At 43.7% G+C, this 25,857-nt stretch overlaps 1 protein-coding gene across 2 annotated transcripts; it reads left to right on the forward strand.

Moving 5' to 3' along the window:
• The first annotated feature begins 343 nt into the window (after nt 1–343).
• Nucleotides 344–23,945, forward strand: RNF34 (ring finger protein 34). Of its 2 annotated transcripts, XM_003907288.4 has the most exons (7): nt 402–514; nt 3,028–3,096; nt 14,921–15,139; nt 16,587–16,994; nt 19,726–19,827; nt 20,070–20,271; nt 22,984–23,945. In XM_003907288.4, exons 2-7 carry the CDS (start codon nt 3,088–3,090, stop codon nt 23,172–23,174), a joined length of 1,131 nt encoding a protein of 376 aa, XP_003907337.1. In that variant the 5' UTR covers nt 402–514; nt 3,028–3,087; the 3' UTR covers nt 23,175–23,945. The 2 variants fall into 2 exon arrangements, with proteins under 2 accessions (XP_003907336.1, XP_003907337.1); XM_003907287.4 differs by lacking the exon at nt 3,028–3,096 and having other exon boundaries at nt 344–514.
• The last annotated feature ends 1,912 nt before the right edge of the window (nt 23,946–25,857 follow it).

Below are 25,857 nucleotides of genomic sequence, written 5' to 3' on the forward strand. Positions count from 1 at the left end.
AAAAGCCTTCGAGCCAACCGGCGTGTTCAAATCACCACGGCCCTTGCCGCGCTCTCCTCCCCGGAAACTTGACCAGCTAGCCCAGAAAGCCGCAGCAGCTTCCTCAGGGGACGCTGTCTCCCACTTCAAACACCCAACCGAGAAAGCGGCTGCGGAGGGCACCTCCCGCCACGCCCAGGTCCGCCGGTCTCCGCTCGGGGCGGAAAAGAATCCTCCCCCTGCACTCGCAGCCAGGAGGAAACGCCAGAGGCCCCGCCCCATCCCTGTCGCTTCATTGGCTCTGGTGACCGGCCCCCCGAAAGCCGGATTCCTATTGGCCACCTTGGCCGCCGCTCTGAGCTTTTACCAGGGCCCGTGGCGAGCGTGAACACGCCCCTTACGTCCGGACGCTCGGTCGCCTCCAGAGGCGCCGTAATCGCCGCCCAGAGGGAAGGAGGTCGGCAGTGTGAAGAGCTGCTATGGTGCTGAGTTTCCTGGTAGAGCCGGCCGAGCCGAGGCGGTCGCGGCCATGAAGGTGAGGGGCCGGTGGAGCCGGACAGACTCTCCTCGCCAATCCTATCCAGCCAGGGCACCTGAAGCGCCTCCTTTCTTTCCGCCTTAGCGGTTATCTAGTCGGCATCTCGGAGAGCTGCGCTGAGGGGGGTCGCCCGCCCGGCTTCAGGGGCCCCAACCGGCCCAGGGCAGGCTCCCGGACCCTCTTGAGCTCCTCCAGTGCCACCCCCGTCAGCGACCCGAGCGGTGGGGAGAAGCCGGGCGCCGCCAGTGTTCGCGCCGGGTGGGCCTCTCTCTGCGCTGGGCCCGGTGCGCCTCCTCGGGGGCCTGAGGCAGAGCCACCAGGGCTCGCCTCAGCCTCGGTCCCTTGGCGCGCGGCGTGCCCTCTCCCGCCCCGAGTCCTTGAGCTAACCCAAGTGCTGGGGACATCGTGGGACCGAGGAGAACAGGAGGGGTGCAGGGGGTGGTGAGGCCGGGGCCAGGTTAACGGGTTAGAGAACTCAGGGCGGGGATGCCACCCGGAAGGGGTGCTTCTTAGGCTGCACGTCGGGGCCGCGACCTAGAGAAGGCTGGATGTGCCTCCATCGCCGCTAGGTAAACGCAGCAAGGAATTTGGCAGCTTGAGTTCTCCAAGGTGGGAGTGAGAGCGTGGGAGCATTGCTGATGAGAAGTTGAAGAAAAGGGAGAAAGGGAGCGGGGGTTCCGGCCTACTTCTGAGAGATGATTCTCAACCCGATCGCTGAGAGTTCTGAAGAGCTCTGTGAACAGTAGTCAGCTCAGGTATTGATTCATTTGCCGAACTCAAACCAAGTGGGATGAGTCATAAGGCGATGATAACTTTCAGACCTAGACGATTTCGTTAATCTCAGTGCAGAGGTGTGCTGGGGGTGGGTCATCTAGCAGGTGAGCTGCTAGATTAACGCTATCTCCATAAAGCGTCGAAGATTTACGATGGAATATTGAAAAGGAGTGTCGACTGGTCACAGAAATTCAGCATATGTTTTGTTGAACGTTTTCTGTGCGTTAGCCAAGAGTGAGACATGGTGAGGAGAAGTAATTCAACATACAGTCCCACCCCTTGGGAAGGAGTTTACCATTCAAAAGAAGAGTTATTTGCAAGTAATCATATTACAAGGGAGACGGCTATAGGTATAAAAAAAAAAAAAAAAAAAAAAAAAAGCAGAGGCAAAACCCTTAGGAGCAAGAAAGGATACTTCTGGCTGCAGAAAGCAAGGAATATTTTTGCAATAGGTAACTTTGGAACTGTGCCTTGAAGTACGAGGATATTGTAAAAGCTTATTTTTAACTTTCCAGTTTAGTTATAAAATATTATTCCAGCTTGAAATATCTATTAAAATATCTAGAAAGTAGCTTTATTTCCTGAAAACCAACCTCTGCCGTGTTAAGATCCAAAAACAAAGCAGGGATCTTTAATGCCTCGAAGAATGTCAGTATCTTTATTAATACTAAATTTGGGGCCCATTAAGGAACTAACTATCCAAGGAAAGAATTAGGGACAAGTCCAGTGTTGAAATTTTGAAACAAGTTCTTTGAAAACAGACGTGGTTTTTGAATTGAAGTGGAAGGTACTACTTTCCAAGTTGAAATTTTAGAAACAAAGTTGGGTGGCAATTGAAATTGTAGAAAAGATATATATTTTCAGAAGCAAAATACAGACCTGAATAGACATCAGCCTGTGCAAGATGACAGTTATAAATGATGCTTTTGTTTTTGTGAAACTGGGTTTACACCATTTAGGATTTGGGCTGTTAAATGTTTATTATTTAACTTAATGTTGATTTATATTGAAATTGTTTAATTGTGAGTATGCTCATCTGTAGATGTCTGGGCAGAGACTGATTCCTGATATCATGGAATGCTAACATGTGAATGTTCATGTAAGGAAATACTTCTTTCTGTGGAATTAAAATTACATTAAAAGCTAAGCAAGTATATCTGGCCGGGCGCAGTGGCTCATGCCTGTAATCCCAGCACTTCGGGAGGCCGAGGCAGGCGGATTACTTGAGATCAGGGGTTCGAGACCAGCTTGGCCAACATAGCAAAACCCTGTCTCTATTAAAAATTATTTTAAAAAGAAAAAAAGGAAAAAAAAAGCAGTTAAAAACAAAAAAAGCTAAGCAATTATATAGATAAGTACATGTTCACTCAAACCTAGAGCAGCTGGTTTTAGTGTACGTGTGGAATGGGTATTTACTTTCTCCCTTTGGTGTTATGGTTTGGTTTGGTTTGGTTTAGAAACTGATGTTTTGAAATAGGTCTTACCTCTCAGACTCAAGTAACTTTTTAACCTTACAGTAACATCCAATCAATTTCCCATAAGGGATAAAAAAAAAAAAAATCCAAATTGGTGCTCTCTGTTAATTTGATTTAATCCTTTTTCCCATTTTTCCTTATTTATATTGATCTCACCGTTAATTGTGCTAATCTCGTTTGTTCTTACAAGCTCAAAATGAGCTATCAAGGGGAAAGTAATCTACTGAATGTAATTCCTTTTCCTTTTTTTCTCTCTGAAAGGTGGGGGAGTGGTGCTAAGGATCAAGTATACTGTTAAAAAAAGAAAACAAAAATCCAAGCATGAGGAAGGTAACATTTATATCTATAGCACACATTATTGTAATAATCTATCAGTTTGACCAATGTCTTGTCTACAAGTATTACGTTTTAGAGTTCATCATCTGTTTTTGCAACCTGCTTAATGTCCAAATGGTATGAGAGAAATAATTTAGGATGTAGAATTTCTTCCTTTGTGGTATATGGTCGGATATTTGGTCACTAAGAAAGAGTTAGGTCCCTGCATATTGTATTTCAGTTGAAGCAGCAGTTTTGATAAGAAATGCTTTCACATTCTAAGGAATATATGTTTCTCAAATGACTCTAAATAGGATAAAGAGGCCGGGCGCAGTGGCTCACGCCTGTAATACCAGCACTTTGGGAGGCCGAGGCAGGCAGATCACAAGGTCAGGAGATGGAGACCATCCTGGCTAACATGGTGAAACCTTGTCTCTACTGAAAATACAAAAAATTAGCCGGGCGTGGTGGCGGGTGCCTGTAGTCCCAGCTCCTGGGGAGTCTGAGGCAGGAGAATGGCGTGAACCCGGGAGGCGGAGCTTGCAGTGAGCCAAGATCACGCTACTGTACTCCAGCCTGGGCGACAGAGTGAGACTCTGTCTCAAAAAAAAAAAAAGAAAAAAAGGATAAAGATTTGCTTTGTCAGCTGTTTTTTCTGCTTTGCTTTAAGTTATGTAGGAAAGTTTAACCTAACCAAGGATTAAACTGTAAAACTGATTATTTTATATCACTGTTGCTAAGATTTAATACATCTTTTTCCTGTCGTTTAACATAGAACATTGAGTTTTAGCAAACTTAAGGTTGTCCAGAGTTTAAAACAAACCCTGAACATACAGTGGGTGAGTTCTCTGAGGAAGCTTTCACTGGTGGAAGAACTGTATCCCTCCTTGGTCCTTGTAGATTCATGTAGCATCCGAGACAATTATTTTTGAATTTAAAACTTCTAGGTCCATCCTTAAAATACCTATGTAAATAACATATTTAACTTAGAGTTATGGCAAGCAAGGTAGACTCTTATGAGAAGAATCTATGGCATTATTATTACATTGCTATTTACCTAGTTTAATAAAAAGTGAATGACGTAGATCATTTAGTTTTCTGTTTCTTTCTTTTTTTTTTTTTGAGACGGAGTCTCACTCTGTCTTCAGGCTGGAATGTAGTGACACGATCTCAGCTCACTGCAACCTCTGCCTCCCAGGTTCAAGCAGTTCTCCTGCCTCAGCTTCCCGAGTAGCTGCCACGCCCGGCTAATTTATTTATTTATTTATTTATTGTTTTGTATTTTAGTAGAGACGGGGTGTCACCATGTTGCCCAGGCTGGTCTGAAACTCCTGAACTCAGGCAGTCTGCCCGCCTCGGCCTCCCAAACTGCTAGGATTACAGGCTTGAGCCACCATACCCGGCCTAGTTTTCTGTTTTCATACTCATAAACTTTCTTTTTCCTTCTCTCCCCCCAAAAAAAAAAAAAAAATCTTTTTTTTTTGAGATGGAGTCTCTGTTGCCCAGGCTGGAGTGCTATGGCACCATCTCAGTTCACTGCAGCCTCCACCTCAAATGATTCTCCTGCCTCAGCCTCCTGTGTAGCTGGGACTACAGGCACGCACCACTACACCCAGCTAATTTTTTTTGGTATTTTTAGTAGAGACTGGGTTTCACCATCTTGGCTAGGCTGGTCTCGAACTCCTGACCTCAAGTGATCCCGCCCGTCTCGGCCTCCTAAAGTGCTGGGATTAGAGGTGTGAGCCACTGCGCCTAGCCTGTCATTTAATTTTTATGGAAACCACCATAGCTCTTCTGATTCTTCATTCCATTCTGGCTGGTTGGTACTATATTTAATGGAATCATTAAAAGGGATCACATCCTGATGTAGTTTAGGATTGAAAATTTGTGGTAAACTTGTGAATTCTTTAAATTGAGCATTTTGAAGTATTTTCTCCCCACAGGGATTCTGAAAGCATATTAGATTATACACACACAGAAGCAAAGACAGCTGAACCTTGAGGCCATTTGAAAATCCTGGCACTGTGCCAGAAATAGAGCTGGGCTACTGCTCTTGCAAAGAAACAGAACACCTTTCCTCTTGTTTTTGTTGACTGTAATGATGTTTCATGGGCTTATATTATTTGAATCTGACTGAGGAACCTGAGAGAGTCCTTATAACCTTATTGGCCAGAAACTCATTTCTACTCTTACGCAGATTATTTAGGTTTGTATTCTTCCCCCTCCCATTTGCTTCCTCCCCTTTGCTCCTACAGAGGAGAGGGGGCTTCTAATTCATTTTTGGGAAAGGAACAGTATGGGAGAAACACAGTCAGTCTCTGCTACTGGAGGAAAAAGGGGGACTCGAATATTGAGGAGTTTCAGCGAAGGAACTGACATGCTTGGCTCAGTACTTTCTGGGACCTTCTCACATCTGTCTTCCTGTAGTGAAGATGGAATTCTGGTCTCCACTCAACTAGGTGGTAAGCTGCTCTTGGTCAGCTGTATATTATCCAGACTTGTTGGCTGCAGAGCTAAGGTCCTGTTCTCCAGTTGATGCTATCAGTAAAGCCAAACATTTTAACTTCTATTTCTCTTATTTCTTCTTCTTTTTTTTTTTTTTTTTGAGACCAGGGTCTCGCTCTGTCACCTAGGCTGGAGTGCAGTGGTACAGTCTCTGCTTACTGCAACCTCCGCCTCCCAGGTTCAAGCAATTCTCCTGCCTCACCCTTCCGAGTAGCTGGGATTACAGGCATACACCACCATGCCTGGCTAGTTTTTGTATTTTTAGTAGAGACAGGGTTTCACCATGTTGACCAGGCTGCTCTGGAACTCCTGACCTCAGATGATCATCCTGCCTCAGCCTCCCAAAGTGCTGGATTACAGGCGTGAGCCACTGTACCCAGCCTCTGTCTTATTTCTTAATTAGCTCCAAGTTGGATGTGGAAAAAAGGTACTGTTACTGGCTCCCTAAAATCTTGGTGCACTGTCTTTGAAGAAAAGAGAACTGGCATTGGATATGAGAATGACAGGAGGATATCTAGGTGTCTGAGGCAGTCCAAGGCAGGTTTTAGAATTTAATTTCTTGTTATGAGATGTGTAAGGTTTTTTTTTTGTTGTTGTTGTTGTTGTTGTTGTTTTTTTTTGAGATGGAGTCTTGCTCTGTCACCAGGCTAGTGCTGTGGTGCGATCTCGGCTCATTGCAACCTCCAACTCCCTGGTTCAAGGGATTCTCCTGCCTCTGCCTCCCAAGTAGCTGGGATTACAGGCATGCACCACCATGCCCAGCTAATTTTTATATTTTTAGTGGAGATGGGGTTTCACTATGTTGGCCAGGATGGTCTTGATTTCCTGACCTCGTGATCCACCCATCTTGGCCTCCCAAAGTGCTGGGATAACAGGCGTGAGCCACCACGCCCGGCCGGGATGTGTAAGTTTTTTTTTTTTTTGAGATAGAGTCTTGCTCAGTCACCCAGGCTGGAGTACAGTGGCGTCATCTCAGCTGACTGCAACCTCCACCTCCCAGTTCAAATGATTCTCGTGCCTCAACCTGCCACGTGGCTGGGACTACAGGTGCCCACCACCATGCCCGACTGACTTTTTGTATTTCAGTAGAGATGGTATTTCACCATGTTGCCCACGCTGGTCTTGAACTCCTGAGCTCAGGCAGTCTGCCCACTTCAGCCTCCCAAAGTGCTAGGGTTACAGGCGTGAGCCACCGTGCCCTGCTAGGTGTAAGTTTTTAATATGATACCTGGTTTTTAACTCATAGAAGCCAGGCAGACCATGGTCCTATGGCTGCTCTACTGAGAGCTGCTTTGGCTTAAGAGAGTGGGTAGGAAAGGGATTAGACTATCAAGAACAAGTCATTTATTTTTAGTAATCATTGATGGCTAGAAAATAAACTCCCGACACAGGTAAATTCTCTGAGCTTGGAGTTTTGTGCCAGGCATAGGCAGACAGTTGCCTCATTCTCTTATTCTCTGTGTTGTTTTAAACTACATTCATGGTCAAGAGAGGAAATTTAGCTGTCTTCACAGATTAGTGTTCTTTTTTTAAAATACAATTTCAACTTTTAGATTTGGGGGTACATGTACAGATTTGTTACATGGGTATACTGAGTGATGGTAAAGTTTGGGTTACAGTTGGTCCTGTCAGCAGGTAGTGAACACAGTACCCAATAGTTTTTCATCCCTTGTTCCCTTCCTCCCTCCCCTTTCCCCAGATTATTGTTCTTTCTAACCTGTTAGAAAAAGGGTTATACTTCTTAAATACCATTTGGATTCATGTGGTATAACCCATGGAGTTTTGCTGCCAACTAAGTTCCCCAAGGAGCTCATGGAAGCCCAGATCATGGCTTGCATTTTCAAAGTTCCAGGCTTGTCAGAGATCTGGCTTTGGGCTTTATTCACGGAGGAATAACTGTAGGATTTTTTCCCCCAATGAACAAATAATGGATGATGATCCTTCCATAAAGAAGACACCACTTTGGAATTGAGGCCAGTGAATCGACTGCAAATTCAGAAGCCAAAGGGGTATGCCTGGTGTACTGTCAGAAGCCAAAGGTGGGGGTATGCCTAGTATACAACTCAGTGAACTGACTGCAAATTCGGAAGCCCAAGGGCTCCGCCTAGTATGCTGTCTTTCTAGGAATTGGGTTTGCTCAAAATCTAGGAAGAAATGGAGTGGTTTGTAGAAGATGCTTCAGTCTTACTATCAATATGGAAGCAATGAGTGAATAAAAGAAAAATAAAGGAATACAGGCTAATTTAACTGGAGGAAGATCTTGAAGTATAGGGAAGACAGAAATGGAACAGGAAAGAACATGAACTTAGGTCTCTAAAGCTTTTAAAAGGAGGGTGCAGAAGAGGGATCCTTGTTGGTTATGACCCTATTGGACACGGTAACAGGGTTCCAAGGAAATATAATAGAGGCAGAGTGTGAAGAGCTCAGAAAATAGATTGGCGTATGTTCTCCCCATCCCTTGTCCCCCTCTCCACTGTAAGAGCTCAGATTCAATAAACTCTTGGCGAAATGGTCTCTTAAATAATTCTCCAACTGCTTTTATAGGTTCCGTCAAGACATAAGAGAAAATATGGGCCAAGCGTGGTAGCTCATGCCCATAATCCCAGTGATTTGGGAGGCTGAAACAGAAGGATCCCTTGAGCCCTGGAGTTTGAGATCAGCCTGGGCAGCATATCGAGACCCCATCTCTAAAAAAAATAAAAATAAATGGCTGGGTGCGGTGGCTCACACCTGTAATCCCAACACTTTGGGAGGCCAAGGCAGGCGGATCACCTGAGGTCAGGAGTTCGAGACCAGCCTGACCAACATGGTGAAACCCCGTCTCTACTAAAAATACAAAAAATTACCAGGGTGTGGTGTCGGGCACTTGTAATCACAGCTATTCGGGAGGCTGAGGCACGAGAATCACTTACACCCAAGAGGCAGAGGTTGCAGTGAGCTGAGATCGTACCACTGCACTCCAGCCTGGGTAACAAGAGTGAAACTCTCTCAAAAACAAACAAATAAATAAATAAATAAATAAAAACTAGAAAATGTGGACAGATTTAAGGGGGAAAGATCAGTATAGGACACTTCAAGCACTATTAGGTGAATGTCAAGGTGACAGTTGAAGGTAGAGATGCTTTTGCCCTGAGGGGACATGCGGAATAAATTTCTGAAATTTATGAGAAAGTACAGGAAGATGAAACATACTAAAGGAGAACCAGGTAGATGAAGTCCAAGCTTGGAAGGATTTATCTTTTGGATGGATTCTTCAACCTGGAGGTGAAGAAGGACAAAAATACTTTGAACAATGGGTGCTTTTGATAGACCCAGAAATCACTGACTTTCTCCTAATATTGGGAGATTTCACACAAGAAAACATGCAGAGGAGTTAAGGTGGGAAATAAAAGTTTGGGCCCAAAAGCAAAGAGCAAATACAATCAAGGAGAGCACCAAAGTCCAGCAAAAGTTACAGGCCAATATGTTGTAAAAAGGAAAGGGATTCATTGAAGAATCAGATTAGATTGTTAACAATTCAGCTGACCCTTTTTTTTTTTGGGGGGGGAGATGGAGTCTTGCTCGGTTGCCCAGGCTAGAGTGCAATGGTGCAGTGGTGTGATCTCTGCTCACTGCAACTTCCAGCTCCCAGGTTCAAACAATTCTCCTGCCTCAGCCTCTCGAGTAGCTTGGACCACAGGCGTGCACTACCACGCCCGGCTAATTTTTGTATTTTTAGTAAGAGACAGGGTTTTACCCAGTTGGCCAGGCTGGTCTCAAACTCCTGACCTCAGGTGACGTGCCGACCTTGGCTTCCCAAACTGCTAGGATTATAGGCATGAACCACAACGCCCGGCCAAAACTTAGCTGACCCTTTCTTAAAGGATTGGGTAAAACCAAAGTGGGATGTGAAATACTACATATCCCACAACAGAAAAACATGTAGACAGTTCTTGGGGAGCATGTGGCTAAGGCATTAGTCCCAGAACTCTAGGGCCACAGGCTTCCAAAGTAACCACAGCCCTTTCCACTCAGGAATTTGTGGAGGGTGATGTTCCAGCTGAAACAGTATAGGCAGGAAGAAGACATCTTCCCTTTGACTGAGCAGGTCTTAAGCTTTTAACCTGGCCTGTATATCAGAATTACCCAGGGAGTTTTCAAAAAAATTCTGGTGCCCAGGCTGTACCACAGACCAGTGAAATCAATCTCTGGGGCTGGGACCCCAGGCATCAGTATTTTTAAAGTCTTGCCTGGTGAGTCCAACGTGCAGCCGAGGCTGAAAAGCACTCTCTTAAGGGCAGTTTCACAACCCTAGACAAGCCCTTAGCAAGAGGTACAGCAGCTACCAAGGTACAGGACTAAAACACCCGTTCCAACGAAGGGCAGCGGGGGCAGTGTTTCCTAGCACCTCAGTGCTGAAATGAATGTAAAGAAATTCTGTTCATTTCAGCACTGGGATGCCAGGAAACATGGGGCTTAAAGGGGAGATGGAAATTAAGATTTTCAAATATGCTGGATAGGGCCGGGCACAGTGGCTCATGCCTGTAATCCCAGCACTTTGGGAGGCTGAGGCGGGGGGATCACGAGGTCAGGGGTTGAGAGCAGCCTAATCAACATGGTGAAACCCCGTCTCTATTAAAAATACAAAAATTAGATGGGTGTGGTGGTGTGTGCCTGTAATCTCGGCTACTCAGGAGGCTGAAACGGGAGAATCGCTTGAACCTGGGAAGCAGAGGTTGCAGTGAGCCGAGATTGTGCCACTGCACTCCAGCCTGGGCAATGGAGCAAGACTCTGTCTCTAAAAAAAAAAAAAAAAAAAAAAAGCTGGATGGGAAAGAAAAATACTTCAAATAAACTAGTGACGGGGCTTCCCCTGCTTCAAATTTCTGAACTTTCCAGAAAGCTGGAGTGTTGCAAATGCTCCTCTCAGAGAGGATAACTGTAAGTGGATTTGCCCTTCAATATGCTGCTAAGGTTATTCTCTCATTGGCAGATCATGCTTTCATTGGAAGATTTCGCCCAAATTTAAGTTCACAGATCCTAATGAGGGTGCAATCTGAATTTTTCAGGATTGCTTCTTTCCTTTCTATTCCTGTAGTATTTGGCTGACAATAGTTAATATGTATCTGAGTTGTACCGAATATTGGGTTATAGCATCATTTTTGCCTGGGATACTTTGGAGGTTGACTTGGGCTTTTTTATTTATTTGTTTTTGAGACAGGGTCTCACTCTGTCACCCGGGCTGGAATGTGGTGGTGTAAGCATAGCTCACCATAGCTTTGACCTTCCAGGCACAAGCGATCCTTTTGCCTCAGCCTCCGAGTAGCTGGGACCACAGGCACATGCCACCACACCTGGCTAATTGTATTTTTTGTAGAGATAGAGTCTCCCTGTTGTTGCCCAGGCTGGTCTTGACCTGGCCTCAAACAATCCTCCCACCTTGGCCACCTAAAGTGCTGGGATTACAGGTGTGAGCCACTATTCCTGGGCTGTTTTTAAATTTTTATTTTATAATAAGTGGCTGAATTAAGTGTTTTTCTTCATTTTCTTTCTGGGAAACCAAGAGGAAATTCCCTTCCTTGTATAGAAACATGAGGAATGGGACAAAATTGTCCCCCTTCAAAATTGGTATCTACACAGGGAATCCATCTGTTTTCCCAAAATAAGTCCTTCTATTCCCTTTACCAGAGCTGTGTAGTTGGAAAAAAAAAAATTTCAGCCTAGAATTTTAATGCTCATACTCGCTAACATGGTTTGAAAAATTGTATCCTTCCCTAATTCATTGTAAAACTATCCCTGATAAAAAGGTCATAATTTCTGAGAGTGCTGCTTTTAAAAGAGAGTGTCATTTGAGATTTTTGGTCTTCTTTTTTTTTTTTTTTTTGAGACGGAGTCTCGCTCTGTCGCCCAGGCTGGAGTGCAGTGGCCGGATCTCAGCTCACTGCAAGCTCCGCCTCCCAGGTTTACGCCATTCTCCTGCCTCAGCCTCCCGAGTAGCTGGGACTACAGGCGCCCGCCACCTCGCCCGGCTAGTTTTTTGTATTTTTCAGTAGAGACGGGGTTTCACCATGTTAGCCAGGATGGTCTCGATCTGACCTCATGATCCACCCGTCTCGGCCTCCCAAAGTGCTAGGATTACAGGCTTGAGCCACTGCGCCCGGCCGATTTTTGGTCTTCTTTACCAAAAAACACATTTTGAACTTTCTAAGTAGCATGTAAAATTTTAATAATGTTACATTGCCTGTGAAGAGATAATAGAAATTTTTTACAGTTATTTGTCAGTCATAGGATGGTAGAAAGAGGAGCAGGAGAAAGTTAAGTTTTTGTCCATGAGGAACTTTCACTGTAGTCCAGGAGGCAACATCAGACATGAATTAGAAGGGGATACAAGCTGAGAGAGCTGTTGGTTTCGTAGCTACATTAGTAGGAAGCTAAAGCTTTGCAAAACTGCACTTCTATTAACTCCTGGAATGAAGCGAAGCTTATCCTGGGAGTATTTTCTGCAGTTGAAGTATTTTTTTCCCCAAAAAATGTAACATGCAAACTGAATGTTTTAAAACAGTTTTTCCGGTTGTTTTAAGAGTGCATACTCTAAAGAACTGTGGATGAATCCTTTACTTAAAAGAACACTAACTTTATTATTATTAATTTTTTTTGAGATGGAGTCTCGCTCTGTCACCCAGGCTGGAGTACAGTGGCACGATCTTAGCTCATGGCAAGGTCCGCCTCCCGGGTTCACACCATTCTTCTGCCTCAGCCTCCCGAGTAGCTGGGACTACAGGCGCCCACCACCACACCTCGTTAATTTTTTATATTTTTAGTAGAGACGGGGTTTCACCCTATTAGCCAGGATGGTCTTGATCTCCTGACCTCATGATCCGCCTGCCTCAGCCTCCCAAAGTGCTGGGATTACAGGCGTGAGCCACCGTGCCTGGCCCACTAATTTTTGTATTTTTAGTAGAGAAGGGGGCTTCACTATGTTGGCCAGACTGCTCTTGAACTCCTGACCTCATGATCCACTTGCCTCGGCCTCCCAAAGTGCTGGGATTACAGGCATGCGCCACTGCGCACGGCTTTATCTGACTTTTAAAGGCATCACTATTTCTTGAGAAGTATAGGGTGTGAAGATTTATAATATTGAAATCCTTGGCTTTGATACTTCAGACTGAACCTTGTGTTGTGGTTTGTTCTTTACAATACAACATTACTTCTGGGTAATAGCAGAAACAGCCTTTATCCTTCTTTTGCATTCCAAATTGCCTTTTGCCTTTTAAGGTTGAGGGCTTTTTATTTGCTTTTTGTTTTAAGAGCTTGCTGGACAAACAGTAAATGTTTGACAGAATCAGATAATAAAATAAATGGAACTGTATTATTATGTGCTGGCATTTTAAATAATACCTCAGCTATCTCGACTTCCATTACCTATCACATTATCTAGATTCTAGAATATGCTTAAGAATTAGGACAAGGAGCAAAAGCCTATTCGTTCTAAACACTGTAGCTTTTATTTTAAGCATGGGAAAATGCCTTTGGCCCTCACTGAAAATTTATTCTTTTACATATACTTGTAACAACTGTGGTTATCAGGTTTCTGAGACTGCAGTTAAAAAAGAGACAGGTTACTCTGGGCAGGTATAGTGATAGCCATGGTGGCTCAGAGAGAGGGAAGAGACAAGGAAAAACCATAGCAAGCAATACATTAGTTCTGGGCCATTTAGTGGAGTGGCAAATAGCCTTTATGCCTTGGAAGGTCATCATGTTTATCAAGTCATTAAAAATCATGTTTAGTATCTTCAGTTTGAAAAGGTAGAATAAAAAATACTTTCCTGTTGTTGCTGTTTTTTGTTTTGTTTTGTTTTTTTATTTTGAGACAGACTCTCGCTCTGTCGCCCAGCCTGGAGTGCAGTGGAGTGATCTCGGATCACGACAATCTCTGCCTCCCGAATTCAAGCGATTCTTGTGCCTTTGGCCCTCGCTGAAAGCTAGGAGGCTGGGCACGGTGGCTCATGCCTGTAATTCCAGCACTTTGGGAGGCCGAGGTGGGTGGATCACCTGAGGTCAGGAGTTTGAGACCAGCCATGGTCAACATGGTGAAGCCCCATGTTGTCTACCAAAAATACAAAAAATTAGCTGGACATGGCAGGTGCCTGTAATCCCAGTTACTTGGGAGGCTGAGGCAGGAGAATCGCTTGATCCTGGGAGGTGGAGGTTGCAGTTAACCGAGATTGTGCCATTGCACTCCGGTCTGGGCAACAAGAGCGAAGTTCTGTCTCAAAAAAAAAAAAAGAAAAAAAAAGAATTTGGAAAGTAGAGAAAATTTCAGAGAAAATAAATTACACATAATACATTAAAATCTATTCTGGTTTGTCTACAACTTCAGGTAAAAAAATAAATAAAATCTAGAGAGAGTTTCAGTTGGTGTTTTGATGTTTTCTTAGTCATTTAAAAAAATTATTTACATATGCCATAGTATATTATACTCAGTTACAAATGCGAAAACAGAGGTTTAAGGAAATGAAGTAATTTAAATTTATAGGCCTGGCGTAGTGGTTCACACCTGTAATCCCAGCACTTTAGGAGGCCGAGGTGGGCGGATCACTTGAGGCCAGGCATTTGAGAACAGCCTGGACAACATGGTGAAACCCCATCTCTACTAAAAATAAATTAGCCGAGTGTGTGGCGTATGCCTGTAATCCTAGCTACTCGGGAGGCTGAGGCAGGAGAATTGCTTGAACCCAGGAGGCGCAGGTTGCAGTGAGCTGAGATCGTGCCACTGCACTCCAGCCTGGGTGACAGAGCGAGACCCTGTTTTTAAATAAATAAACAAATTGATGTTATTTCTGTTAAATAATAGCTGAGAAAATCTGCCTTAGACTGTAGAACTGTAGTGTCTAGTGCAGTGACCACCAGCCTAATGTTGCCAGGTAAAATACAGCATGCCTGGAAAATTTGAATTTCAGATGAAAAATGAAGAATTTTAGTATATGCATATCCCAAATATAGCAGTGGACAGACTTTTATCCAGTCTTTTTTTTTTTTTTTTTTTTTTTTTAACATGCATGTGTACATGTATCTGTTTTGGGTGGGTATGTAGGTTTTTTGTTTTATAAGATTTGGATCATGTTCTCTTTTCCTTTTAACAAGAGATCATGGGTATTGGCAATGCCAGATATTCTTTGGAAATAGCAGAAAATTAGTTCTTTCCAAATGGCTTGAAATTTCAGTGCCCAGAAGAATATAGTAATCTCAGAGTTATTGAGGGCAAACTTACCTCTCCAGAATAGTATTCCCTGAGGATCCCAGAGAGCCCAGATTCCACTTAGCTTTAAACTGTGGGATTTGTGTTCCTTTTCAGGCGGGTGCCACGTCTATGTGGGCTTCGTGCTGTGGGCTGCTGAATGAAGTCATGGGAACTGGAGCTGTCAGAGGCCAGCAGTCAGGATTTGCAGGAGCCACCGGTCCATTCAGATTTACACCAAACCCTGAGTTTTCCACCTACCCACCAGCAGCTACAGAAGGGCCCAACATAGTTTGTAAAGCCTGTGGACTTTCATTTTCAGTCTTTAGAAAGAAGGTGAGTTGGATGAAATGTTACATAACAAGACACATGGGTCAGAATTCTTGATTTTAGGTTATTTTGAATAGCTAGTGAATTTTCATTTCTGTTTGTAAAAATATCAAAAGCTTAGTTCCATTAGCCATTTTCCATCTAGAAAAGTACTTAATTTGGAGGGATTATATTACCGCTCAAATTTTCTGACTAGACATTATTTCTCATGTTCAGGCATCCTTTTTCCTGAACTTTGACCTGTTTGTGTCATTTTATTCTCCATGATGATGTTTATTTCCTAAAGCAATAAATTTATTAGTCTGTAGTTTTGTTCACAAATGATTTACTGTAACTGTGATTCAGATTCAAGTTTCAAAAAAGTATCCCTTACCTTAACTTTCAAATGAAGAAATGAATGCAATAAATTAACTACTCTTTAGAGATTCAACATAAAATACTTAGCTAACAGTTATTTTCACTAAGATAGAAAGTCATTTAGGCCGGGCGCGGTGGCTCAAGCCTGTAATCCCAGCACTTTGGGAGGCCGAGACAGGCGGATCACAAGGTCAGGAGATCGAGACCATCCTGGCTAACACGGTGAAACCCCATCTCTACTAAAAAATACAAAAAACTAGCCGGGCGCGGTGGCGGGCGCCTGTAGTCCCAGCTACTCGGGAGGCTGAGGCAGGAGAATGGCGTGAACCCGGGAGGCGGAGCTTGCAGTGAGCTGAGATCCGGCCACTGCACTCCAGCCTGGGCAGTAGAGCGAGACTCCGTCTCAAAAAAAAAAAAAAAAAAAGAAAGAAAGTCATTCAGAGAACCTCATATTGGTAGGCCTCCTTGTTCTCTTTGATCATTAGTCTTTTGAAATACTTAAGGAAAAACAAATGTTAGCCTGTGGGAACAATGCACTGAGCGGAAACCACCACATCTTAATGCCCTCTTAAGCTTCTGCAGTGGCATGGCTTTGATTGTGATTAGGCTGTGTAGTTTACCGATCACTGTATTAGTGGGTCCTGTATTTTCTTGGATTGACCTTGAGAGATCAGTTGCCTTTCTCTTTCCCTCTCAGGTTGTGTTATGCTTTTTGTCTTCTGCTCTTTAAATGGGGAAATTGTTCATGTAGGAAAAGACCAGGAAGTGTGATTATGCTTTCTGCTCTATGTGGTTCAAGCTCTGTTTTGTTAATTACATGTTTATACCAAGGGGCGGAAAGGTTTTAATTCATTAACACAAGAGTGTGTTTTTCTTAAAGTCCTATATTAGAACTTCTGTGAATTCAGACTGCCTTGGCAATGAATTATTTTGTTTTTCGTGGCTTTTGGAACATGAAAATGCCTGTGGAAATAGTCTGGTGCCATTGGGGACTTTGCTAAGAACTAAAATTAAACTTTAATAGAAGGCAGAAAGAAAACTCATGTTTTCATAATGGTTTATATTTTGCTATCATCAAATGCTTTTCTTTCTTCAGCATGTTTGCTGTGACTGCAAGAAGGATTTTTGCTCCGTTTGTTCAGTTTTACAAGAAAATCTCCGTAGATGTTCTACTTGTCACTTATTACAAGAGACAGCATTTCAGCGCCCTCAGTTAATGCGACTGAAGGTGAAGGACCTGCGGCAGTATCTCATTCTGAGAAATATACCCATAGATACTTGTCGTGAGAAGGAAGACTTGGTGGATCTAGTGCTGTGCCATCATGGACTAGGCTCTGAGGACGACATGGACACAAGCAGTCTGAATTCTTCAAGGTCCCAGACTTCTAGCTTTTTTACACGTTCGTTTTTTTCAAACTATACAGCCCCCTCTGCTACTATGTCTTCGTTTCAGGGAGAGCTTATGGATGGAGACCAGACATCCAGATCTGGAGTGCCGGCACAGGTACGAGGGAGTAACTAATTACACCCAGGGCCTGGCACGCTTACTCTTGGCCATATATGGTGAGGCCTTTAGTGCTTGACAACTTCTGATAAACTTCAAGTCATGTGCTGGAGTGGACCTTCCACACCCAGCTGAACTCTACACTTAAGGGCTATCCTGATGTATAGTGTCTGCTGAGGTGCTAGGTGGCTCCAAAGTCTGCTGTCTGAAGGGTTCCAAAATAGCTCATCAGTCTCTTGGCCTTAGTTACCTTAGTTTCTCTATCTTATACAGTTAGACACTAACTGTTGAAGAAATGGCTGTGAAAAAGCAGCACATACACATGTGTAGTGTTGTGTGTTAGTACAGATGTTTCAGTGACCACAGAAAACAATCAGTAGTGTCAGTTAGCCTCATGCCCATTTGCCTTGCTACGGTGAAACTGTTCTAATTTAGTTAATGAAAGAGCCATCTGAATTAGTGAAAAAATGTAGCTATTTACTGATTGTAATTAATAATATTGTCCCAATGAGGTCCTTGGGCATCCTGACTGAACAACATGTAAGGGCTTGTAATTAATATTTACTTGTACGTGAGTGATTCTAAACTGCTGAAAGAAATGTTTTGAACACATTTTTTTCTCATTTAATTTTCTTTTCTGAAGAAGGGGGTTATTAAAAGTAGAAGAAAGCTGGATGAGGTGGTGTGAGCCTGCAATCTGATACTTGGGAGGCTGAGGCAGGAGGATTGCTTTAGTTCAGGAGTATGAGGCTGCAGGTGTACCATGATCACAACTGTGAATAGCCACTGTACCCCCAGCCTGGGCAACATAGCAAGACTTTTTTTTTTTTTGAGACAGACTCACTCTGTTGCCCAGGCTGGAGTGAAGTGGTGAGATCTCAGTTCACTGCAACCTCCACTCCACTGGGTTCAAGCGATTCTCCTGCCTCAGTCTTCCGAGTAGCTAGGATTACACGCAGTTAATTTTTGTATTTTTAGTAGAGATGGGGTTTCACCATATTGGTCAGGCTAGTCTCGAACTCCTGACCTCAGGTGATCTACCTGCCTTGGCCTAAGTGCTAAGATTACAGGCGTGAGCCAACCGCATCTGGCCAAGAGTGTCTTTTAATTAGTAAATGAATAAATGCAGAGGGAAATTTGGTCTAACTGCCTTCTAGATATAGTCCTGTGTCCTCTAATAATGTTTTGGTCAATGATAGACCACATACAGAGCAGTGGTCCTGTAAGATTATAATACCATATTTTTATTTCACCTTTTTTGTGTTTAGATATGTTTAGATGCACAAATACTTATTACTGTGTTATAGCTGCCTACAGTATTCAGTACACTAACGTGATGTATGGCTTTGTAGCTGGCCATGCCCTATAGCCTAGGTGTGTAGCAGGCTGTGCCATCTAGGTTTGTGGAAGTACACTGTGATGTTCGCACAATGACAAAATCGCCTAGGGACACATTTCCCAGAATGTCTCCTAGTCGTCAAGCAACACATACTGTAGTCGTCAATTAGATAAGTCTAAGCCGGGAGTTTTATTATTGTCCCAAATGGCAATTGGCATATTTATGCTGCAAACATAAGGCATACCTGACTTACGCACTCCTTTTGGGTATACACCACCATTTGGGTGGTGTGGATTGCTGGATGCTACAATATGGTGCCTGGGAATCAGTGGGGTGGAATATATATATACACACACACACGTATATGTATATATACACACATATACATATATGTATGTATATATGTATGTATACATATATATACACACAGACATACTTTTTTTTTTGGAGACAGAGTCTTATTCTGTCACCCAGGCTGGAGTGCAGTGGCACAATGTTGGCTCACTGCAAGCTCCGCCTCCCGGGTTCAGGCCATTCTCCTGCCTCAGCCTGCCGAGGAGCTGGGACTACAGGTACATGCCACCGTGCCCAGCTAATGTTTGTACTTTTTTTTTTTTTTAGTAGAGACAGGGTTTCACCATATTGGCCAGGCTGGTCTTGAACTTCTGACCTTGTGATCCACCCGCCTCAGCCTCCCAAAGTGCTGGGATTACAGGCTTGAGCCGGGGTGGAATGTTTGAAATTGGGAACTGACCTAGCTTATTGTAGAGCTATTGTCAAAATATAGTCAAAAGAAAATATGTGAAAGAAGGCACATAACCCAAACTGAAGAGATTTGTTTTTTCTAAAGCATTCTGATTGAGAAATTTTAAAAACTAGAATTAGCCTCAGCTATCAGTGAAGTCTAGAAAGCCTTCATTGGAATTAGATTGTCTTAAGTACGCTGTGTTAGGACTGAGATCTTTAAAATCAGATGCCCCTGATGCTTGGGCTGACCTGTCAAGAGCTTTAGCTTTTTTCTGTCTGCATCTTATAGGCTCCAGTTAAACTAGCCATTTACAGGTGGTTTGATAATGACACAGTGCCGTCCCATATCCTTAATGGCTTTGGCATTCCATCATGGGACCTTCCTGAGAGAGTTAATACTTTGGTTAGATTTTGTAACTTTACACACACACAGGAATTTGTGTTTTGAGCTAACTTTATGGAAGGTAGGTTCTTCATGCAATTTTGTAAGACCCAACTCTTTGGAAGGTTCAGCAGCATTCAGAATCCAAAGATGTGGATTATGCTGGCTTTCTGGTCATCATGGGGAGCATCGATGGCAAGGTTTTCTCTAGTGATAAATACGGATTGATTCCTGACCTAATGAGATACATTGTGTAAGTGTAGGTACAAAGTGAAATCACTTCAGCAAACACGGAAGATGATGATGACGACGATGATGAGGAGGAGGAGGAGGAGGAGGATGATGAAGAAAACGTGGAGGATCGGGTGAGGCCACCTATAAAATTTGGTTTCCCTGACATGTCAACCTGACAGGAAGGGAGGGTACCCTGTGGACTTTCTCTAGATTAGAACAGGATGTTTCTTCTGGTTTGAATGTAGGACAGTATACTGAAACACTTCTAGGACTGCTGAGATGACTGGAAGAATATTCAGGGCCAGTGATGAGTTTAGAGTGAGGAGGGTCTGGACTTGTGGGACCAGGGCTAATGGATGCTCTGTGGTTTCAGAACCCCGGGCTCTCCAAGGAGAGAGCGAGAGCTTCGCTGTCTGACTTGTCAAGCCTTGATGATGTGGAAGGGATGAGCGTGCGCCAGCTGAAGGAAATTCTGGCTCGGAATTTTGTCAACTATTCTGGCTGTTGTGAAAAATGGGAACTGGTAGAGAAAGTAAACCGGTTATACAAAGAGAATGAAGAAAACCAAAAGTCCTGTAGGTTAATCTTTTCATATTTTCCCTATAGTATTTTTCCTTAGGCTTTTAAAAACTGGGTTGTTTCTGTCACAATTAAATTTATTTTTGAGAAAGCTGTGAACCATTTTACTGAGTATCAGTTAGTTACATGAGCCTGTTTATAGATCTGGAAAGTAGTAACTTCATTATGTGATGTTCATTGTGTCTGCGAGACCACCACTGCCAAGTGAGTTAGAAAATTATTCAATTTGGTTTTTCTTACTATAATTAACTATTTGTTAGAACCCTAATTAAATTCCTTGTCTCTGTAAAAATGCTTATTTTCTCACTAATGCCTTTGGCCGGCCAGTACCTTAGTTCTCTCAACTTTTAAATCTAACAGTAGGGGGAAAATTCCCTATAGCCCAGCTGTTACATAGTTCTTAGCATCAACTATTTGTAGATTTCTTTGTTTAAGTCACAAAAAGCTGAGGTTAAGAACTTCTGAACTAGGCTGGGTGTGGTGGCTCACACCTGTAATTCTAGGACTTTGGGAGGCTGAGGCGGGAGGATCACTTGAGCCCAGGAGTTTGAGACCAGCCTGGGCAACATAGAGAGATCCCATCCCTACAAAAAAAACAAAACCAAAAAAACCTGATGTGGTGGCAGCAACCTGTGGTCCCAGCTACTTGGGAGGCTGAGTGGGGAGGATTGCTTGAGCCTGCAGGGAGCCATGGTCATACCACTGCACTCCAGCCTAGGTGACGGAGCAAGATTGTCTCAAAAACAAAACAAAACAGAACAAAAACTTCTGAACTATGTATTGATGAAATTTGGCACAGAAATTCTCCCTCAGCTGGTAACATCATCAAGCCCATGGAACATTTATGGACAAGAAAAAATAATTCAGTTGTATTTTATTTTTTTCTTTTTAATTGTAAAAAATAATATGTGTACTTCAATATTTTAAAATTGAGACAGGGTCTCACTATGTTGCCCAGACTAGTGCTGAACTAGGCAAGGGCCACCATGCCTAGCCCTCAGTGGTATTCAGACTAACAAATCTTACGTTCCTGTCTAGCTTCAACAGCCCTCCCATTATTAACTTTTATCATTTTGAGTTTTCTCTTTTATTTTATTTTATTTATTTATTTTTTTTTTTTTTGAGACGGAGTCTCGCTCTGTCGCCCAGGCTGGAGTGCAGTGGCGCGATCTCGGCTCACTGCAAGCTCCGCCTCCCGGGTTCACGCCATTCTCCTGCCTCAGCCTCCCGAGTAGCTGGGACTACAGGCACCCGCCGCTGCGCCCGGCTAATTTTTTCTATTTTTAGTAGAGACGGGGTTTCACCATGGTCTCAATCTCCTGACCTTGTGATCCACCCGCCTCGGCCTCCCAAAGTGCTGGGATTACAGGTGTGAGCCACCGCGCCCGACCAGTCAGTTTACTTCATAAATGTAAACAACAACTATGTATAGTGCACAACGATAATGCCACTCCCACCCTTAAGTAGTTTGTGGTGTAGGATATAACATGGTTTTTATTATGACAGCATGTTTTCCAGTGTCCTTCTCCATTAACTCACTGTATAATCTAACCCTAGTTCAATCTCTGGCTTGGGTGGAACACACATTTTGTTTTGAGCACAGTTGGCATCTTTCCTAGCTTGACTGGCTCCAAGTCACTGATACCAAGATTGTTCCCATATCCCTGACAAGACGCTGGCTCCTCTGCTTTCCTAAGTTCTAAAGAGTGGGAAGGAACCCTCCACACAGAAGGGGAGACCAACGCCCACTCTGATTTCATCTTGAGTTGCCTAGTGCCTTCTCCACTGGCACATCTGCCATCTCATCCCATAGATCCTTTCTCCCCAGGTCCACGCCAGTAGTCGTGGGCCATGAACTAAGACCTCAGATCACGAGAATCTCTTCCCATGAATGGCAGTAAAACACTTCTCTTAAATCTAAAGACTACTGACCTTTCAAGCTTGAATTCCTGTTCTGTTCCAACTATTCATGATTCCCTTCGATCTCCTCTGACCTGTAGAAAGGGAAGCACCCAAATCCATAGTCCTATGGCCACATCTCAGGCTGGGGTTAACTTTAACTTATTCGTAGTCTTTCTTATTCACAGACTCTATTTTCTCAGACGTAAAGGTGGGCCAAGAGCCAGGACGGCCTATCTCTTTCAAGTTAGACTTCAGCAGGGCAAGGAACACGGGTGGCTTGAGATGATTCTAAGGCTAGGGAGGGAAGGATGCACAATTATCCCTAACTCTCCTATGGGGGCAACTAAGGCTCCTTTTCCTACTGAGATGAGGCTCCGGAGACTGTGATGTTCCCAGGGATACAAAGCTGGGGCAACTGAGTTAAATTCCAGTAGCATCCTGACTCCAAAGCCCATCTGCAGAAGACCAGCTGAGGGTTTCTTTTTCTAGTTACAGAAGTAATATATCCCTATCACAAACGTCTTGAATTAGACAAAGATATAAAATAGAAATACATAACTAACATTTGTTGGGTACTTCAAGCATTTTATTCTTTACAAAACCCTGAGGTATAGCTTTTATCATTGCCTTTTCTAGTGGAGAGAACCGAAGTGCAGAGAAGTTGGGATCATTTCTTGTACAACACTGGGGTGGCATTGGGCCTGCAGTGGTCATTCAGCAGGTGGCTGCTCAGCTTTGGAAGGGGAGGGTGGCTAGCTGGCCAGCCATGCCCAAAGCCAAGGCTTTAGCTCTCTGTTGCCTTTCAGATGGTGAGCGGCTGCAGCTGCAGGATGAGGAAGACGACAGCCTGTGTCGCATCTGCATGGATGCCGTCATCGACTGTGTCCTGCTGGAGTGCGGGCACATGGTTACCTGCACCAAGTGTGGCAAGCGCATGAGTGAGTGTCCCATCTGCCGGCAGTATGTGGTGCGAGCCGTGCACGTGTTCAAGTCCTGAAACTGAGGCTCCCCTCACCAGGACAGTCACCCCCAAACATTTCAATGCACAGAAGGGACTGGAAAGCTACTGTTCAAAGGCTGAAGCTATTTTTAAACATTATTTTCACTACTAAGTGGGGACAGAAAGATCCATCCTGAGTTGTGGAAACATTGGTCCATGCCGTGAGCCTGTCTGCCTGTGGACACATGAGCTTCCCGGGCTCAGCTGGGCTTTATCACACATCCCGTGAACAGTCATTGAAGTCAGCCTGTTTGTGCCATGTGGGCATCAGCCACTGTTGTCTTGGGAGGACACTTACCCTGTTCTCTTATTTCTCCTTCATCCTATTTTTAACTTAAACTGCTCAGATGTTTGAAACTTCTGTCCTCTTTGGATGAGATCAGTGTCCACAAGTGGCTGACATGGAACATGCCGAACAGTGGCTCCTCTGAATGTTCACTTTATTAGTCATGTATATTTTAAATGCTAACATTTGATGAATGTAAGGTTTCCACATTGTTGCTGTTTCTGCATTTAAACATAATTGGGAACAACTGACATTCTCTAGTCGACTGCCAGGGCCTTAGACTCCACATGTCCATTTTTGTTCAGGTATAGCTTTTTATAGCAAGGGCTGCATCTAGCTTCTTTTATTAGAAGTGTGTGCTAAATTCCTTATCAATGTGTAATCAGTTTACACTGTTTTGTATAGTGAAGGTGTATTTTCAGTGCTACCCGCTAGCTGATTTTAACTTTAGGAATAAAATTAGTTTTAAAAGCTTTTGTTTACATTGTCTTGGTCAGTTCCTAAATCAGAAGCATACAGTATGAATGGGTATCTGCACCCTGGCCTAGCACCCCTCTCAGAAGAGATGGTGGGAGCACCTTCAAAGATGTCACATGGGGTGCAGTGGCTCATACCTTGTGAGGTTGAGGCTGGAGGAATGCTTGAGCTCACGAGTTCAAGACTAGCTTGGACAATATGGCAAAACCCTGTCTTTGGAAAAAATATGAAAAAATTAGCCAGGCGTGGTAGCCCCAGCTACTCGGGAGGCTAAGGTGGGAGGATGGCTTGAGCCTTGGGTGTGGAAGTTGCAGTGAGCCAAGATCACACCACTGAAATCCAGCCTGGGTAACAGAGCCAGACCTTGTCTCAAAACAAAGAAAGAAAAAAGAACAATGCCACATGAGCAACAGTGCTTACATTTCCTGCTTGCCTATCACTAAGGTTAACTGCTGATGTGCTTTTTCTTGTGTCCAGGTATTATGCTAGGTGCTGTAGTTGCCTCTGCAGTCCTGAAAGAAACCTTCTGAAATAAACATTGCCTTGCTTCTCAGATGGGGAACCCAACCTCAGAGAAGTTAGACTTGTCTAAAACCTCATGGTTAGAAAGTGGCTATGCAGAATTTGAAACTAGCTCTGATGCCAGAGTTGCTCTTAACCCTTCCAGTACCACATAAGAAATAAGAAACTTGGGCCAGGTGTGGTGGCTCATGCCTGTAATCCTGGCACTTTGGGAGGCTGAGGCAGGTGGATCATGAGGTCAGGAGTTCCAAGACCAGCCTGGCCAACATGGTGAAACTGTCTGTACTAAAAATATGAAAATTAGCCAGGCATGGTGGCAGGGTAATCCCAACTACTCGGGAGGCTGAGGCAGGATAATCGCTTGAAACCGGAAGGCGGAGGTTGCAGTGAGCCAAGATCATGCCATTGCACTCCAGGCTGGGCAACAAGAGCGAAATGCCATCTCAAAAAAAAAAAAAAAGAAAAAGAGGAACTTGAGATATTATGCAAAAATGTTCTGAAATCTCTTTTAGGTCCAACTTGACTCGACTCAGGATGGTTGAGCTGAGACCAATGGTGAATTCAGTGCAGTTGGGAGTGGCCATTTCTCAGAGTCTGTGTATCTCCTGACTCTGCAGTGAGTAACACACATGGCCTTGGGTGCTCAGAATCTAGTAGTCAATCAACAGACCTGAAAATACCTGTGAACGGCAAGAGGCAGATGCCCCTGTGCTTTGGGCAGAAAGTTTGTGTGGCTAGTTGTAAAGAAAAAATTTTTCTGCTTTTGAAGATCAAAGCATGTAAATCAAGGCCTCCCACTTGTCTGCAACCATAATGAGTAGTAACTGGCTTCAGCAGGTCATGGCTTCCCTACAGAAGCAGCATAAGTTACCAGAGCTTTGTGGGCACTTGTGCTTTTTGTCTAAACTTTTCACGAGACTCTGGAAATTTTAACATTTCCTCCAAATTGGTAACTTGGTGGCGTCTTTAAATCCAGGCCATAGAAGCTAACCAGTATGTGCTGGTTTTGTCTAAACTTAAATTCAAAAATTCAGATTTATACATAGTCTTAGCTTAAAACAGTAATGTTTACTCTTAGATTTGTGTATTACGTTTTAGTGGCTTCTTTATAGAGAGTACAAAATGCTTGGTGGATTTTTTAGATAGTAGTTTGAAGTAACCCTGGTTTATTAGCCAGACATCAGAAATGTTTAGTGTAACAGGCTTGATACTTGGAAATTGGCTTGTTTGGCAGAGGGCGAGCATTTCCGTCTGGAATTTGGATTTGTAAACTGGCATGCCTTTCTACCCGCCTCACCTTTTTTTTTTGTTTTTTGTTTTTTTTGAGACGGAGTCTTGCTGTTGCCCACCCAGGCAGAGTACAGTGGCATGATCACACCTCACTATAGTCTTAAC

The sequence above is a fragment of the Papio anubis genome, chromosome 9, assembly GCF_008728515.1.
Source record: "Papio anubis isolate 15944 chromosome 9, Panubis1.0, whole genome shotgun sequence".
Classification (NCBI taxonomy): domain Eukaryota; kingdom Metazoa; phylum Chordata; class Mammalia; order Primates; family Cercopithecidae; genus Papio; species Papio anubis.

Coding starts and splice junctions, on each gene's coding strand:
- RNF34 (XM_003907288.4), top strand. Junction 15,140..16,586: donor TTTCAGTCTTTAGAAAGAAG/GTGAGTTGGATG, acceptor TTCTTTCTTCAG/CATGTTTGCTGTGACTGCAA. Junction 19,828..20,069: donor AAGAAAACGTGGAGGATCGG/GTGAGGCCACCT, acceptor CTGTGGTTTCAG/AACCCCGGGCTCTCCAAGGA.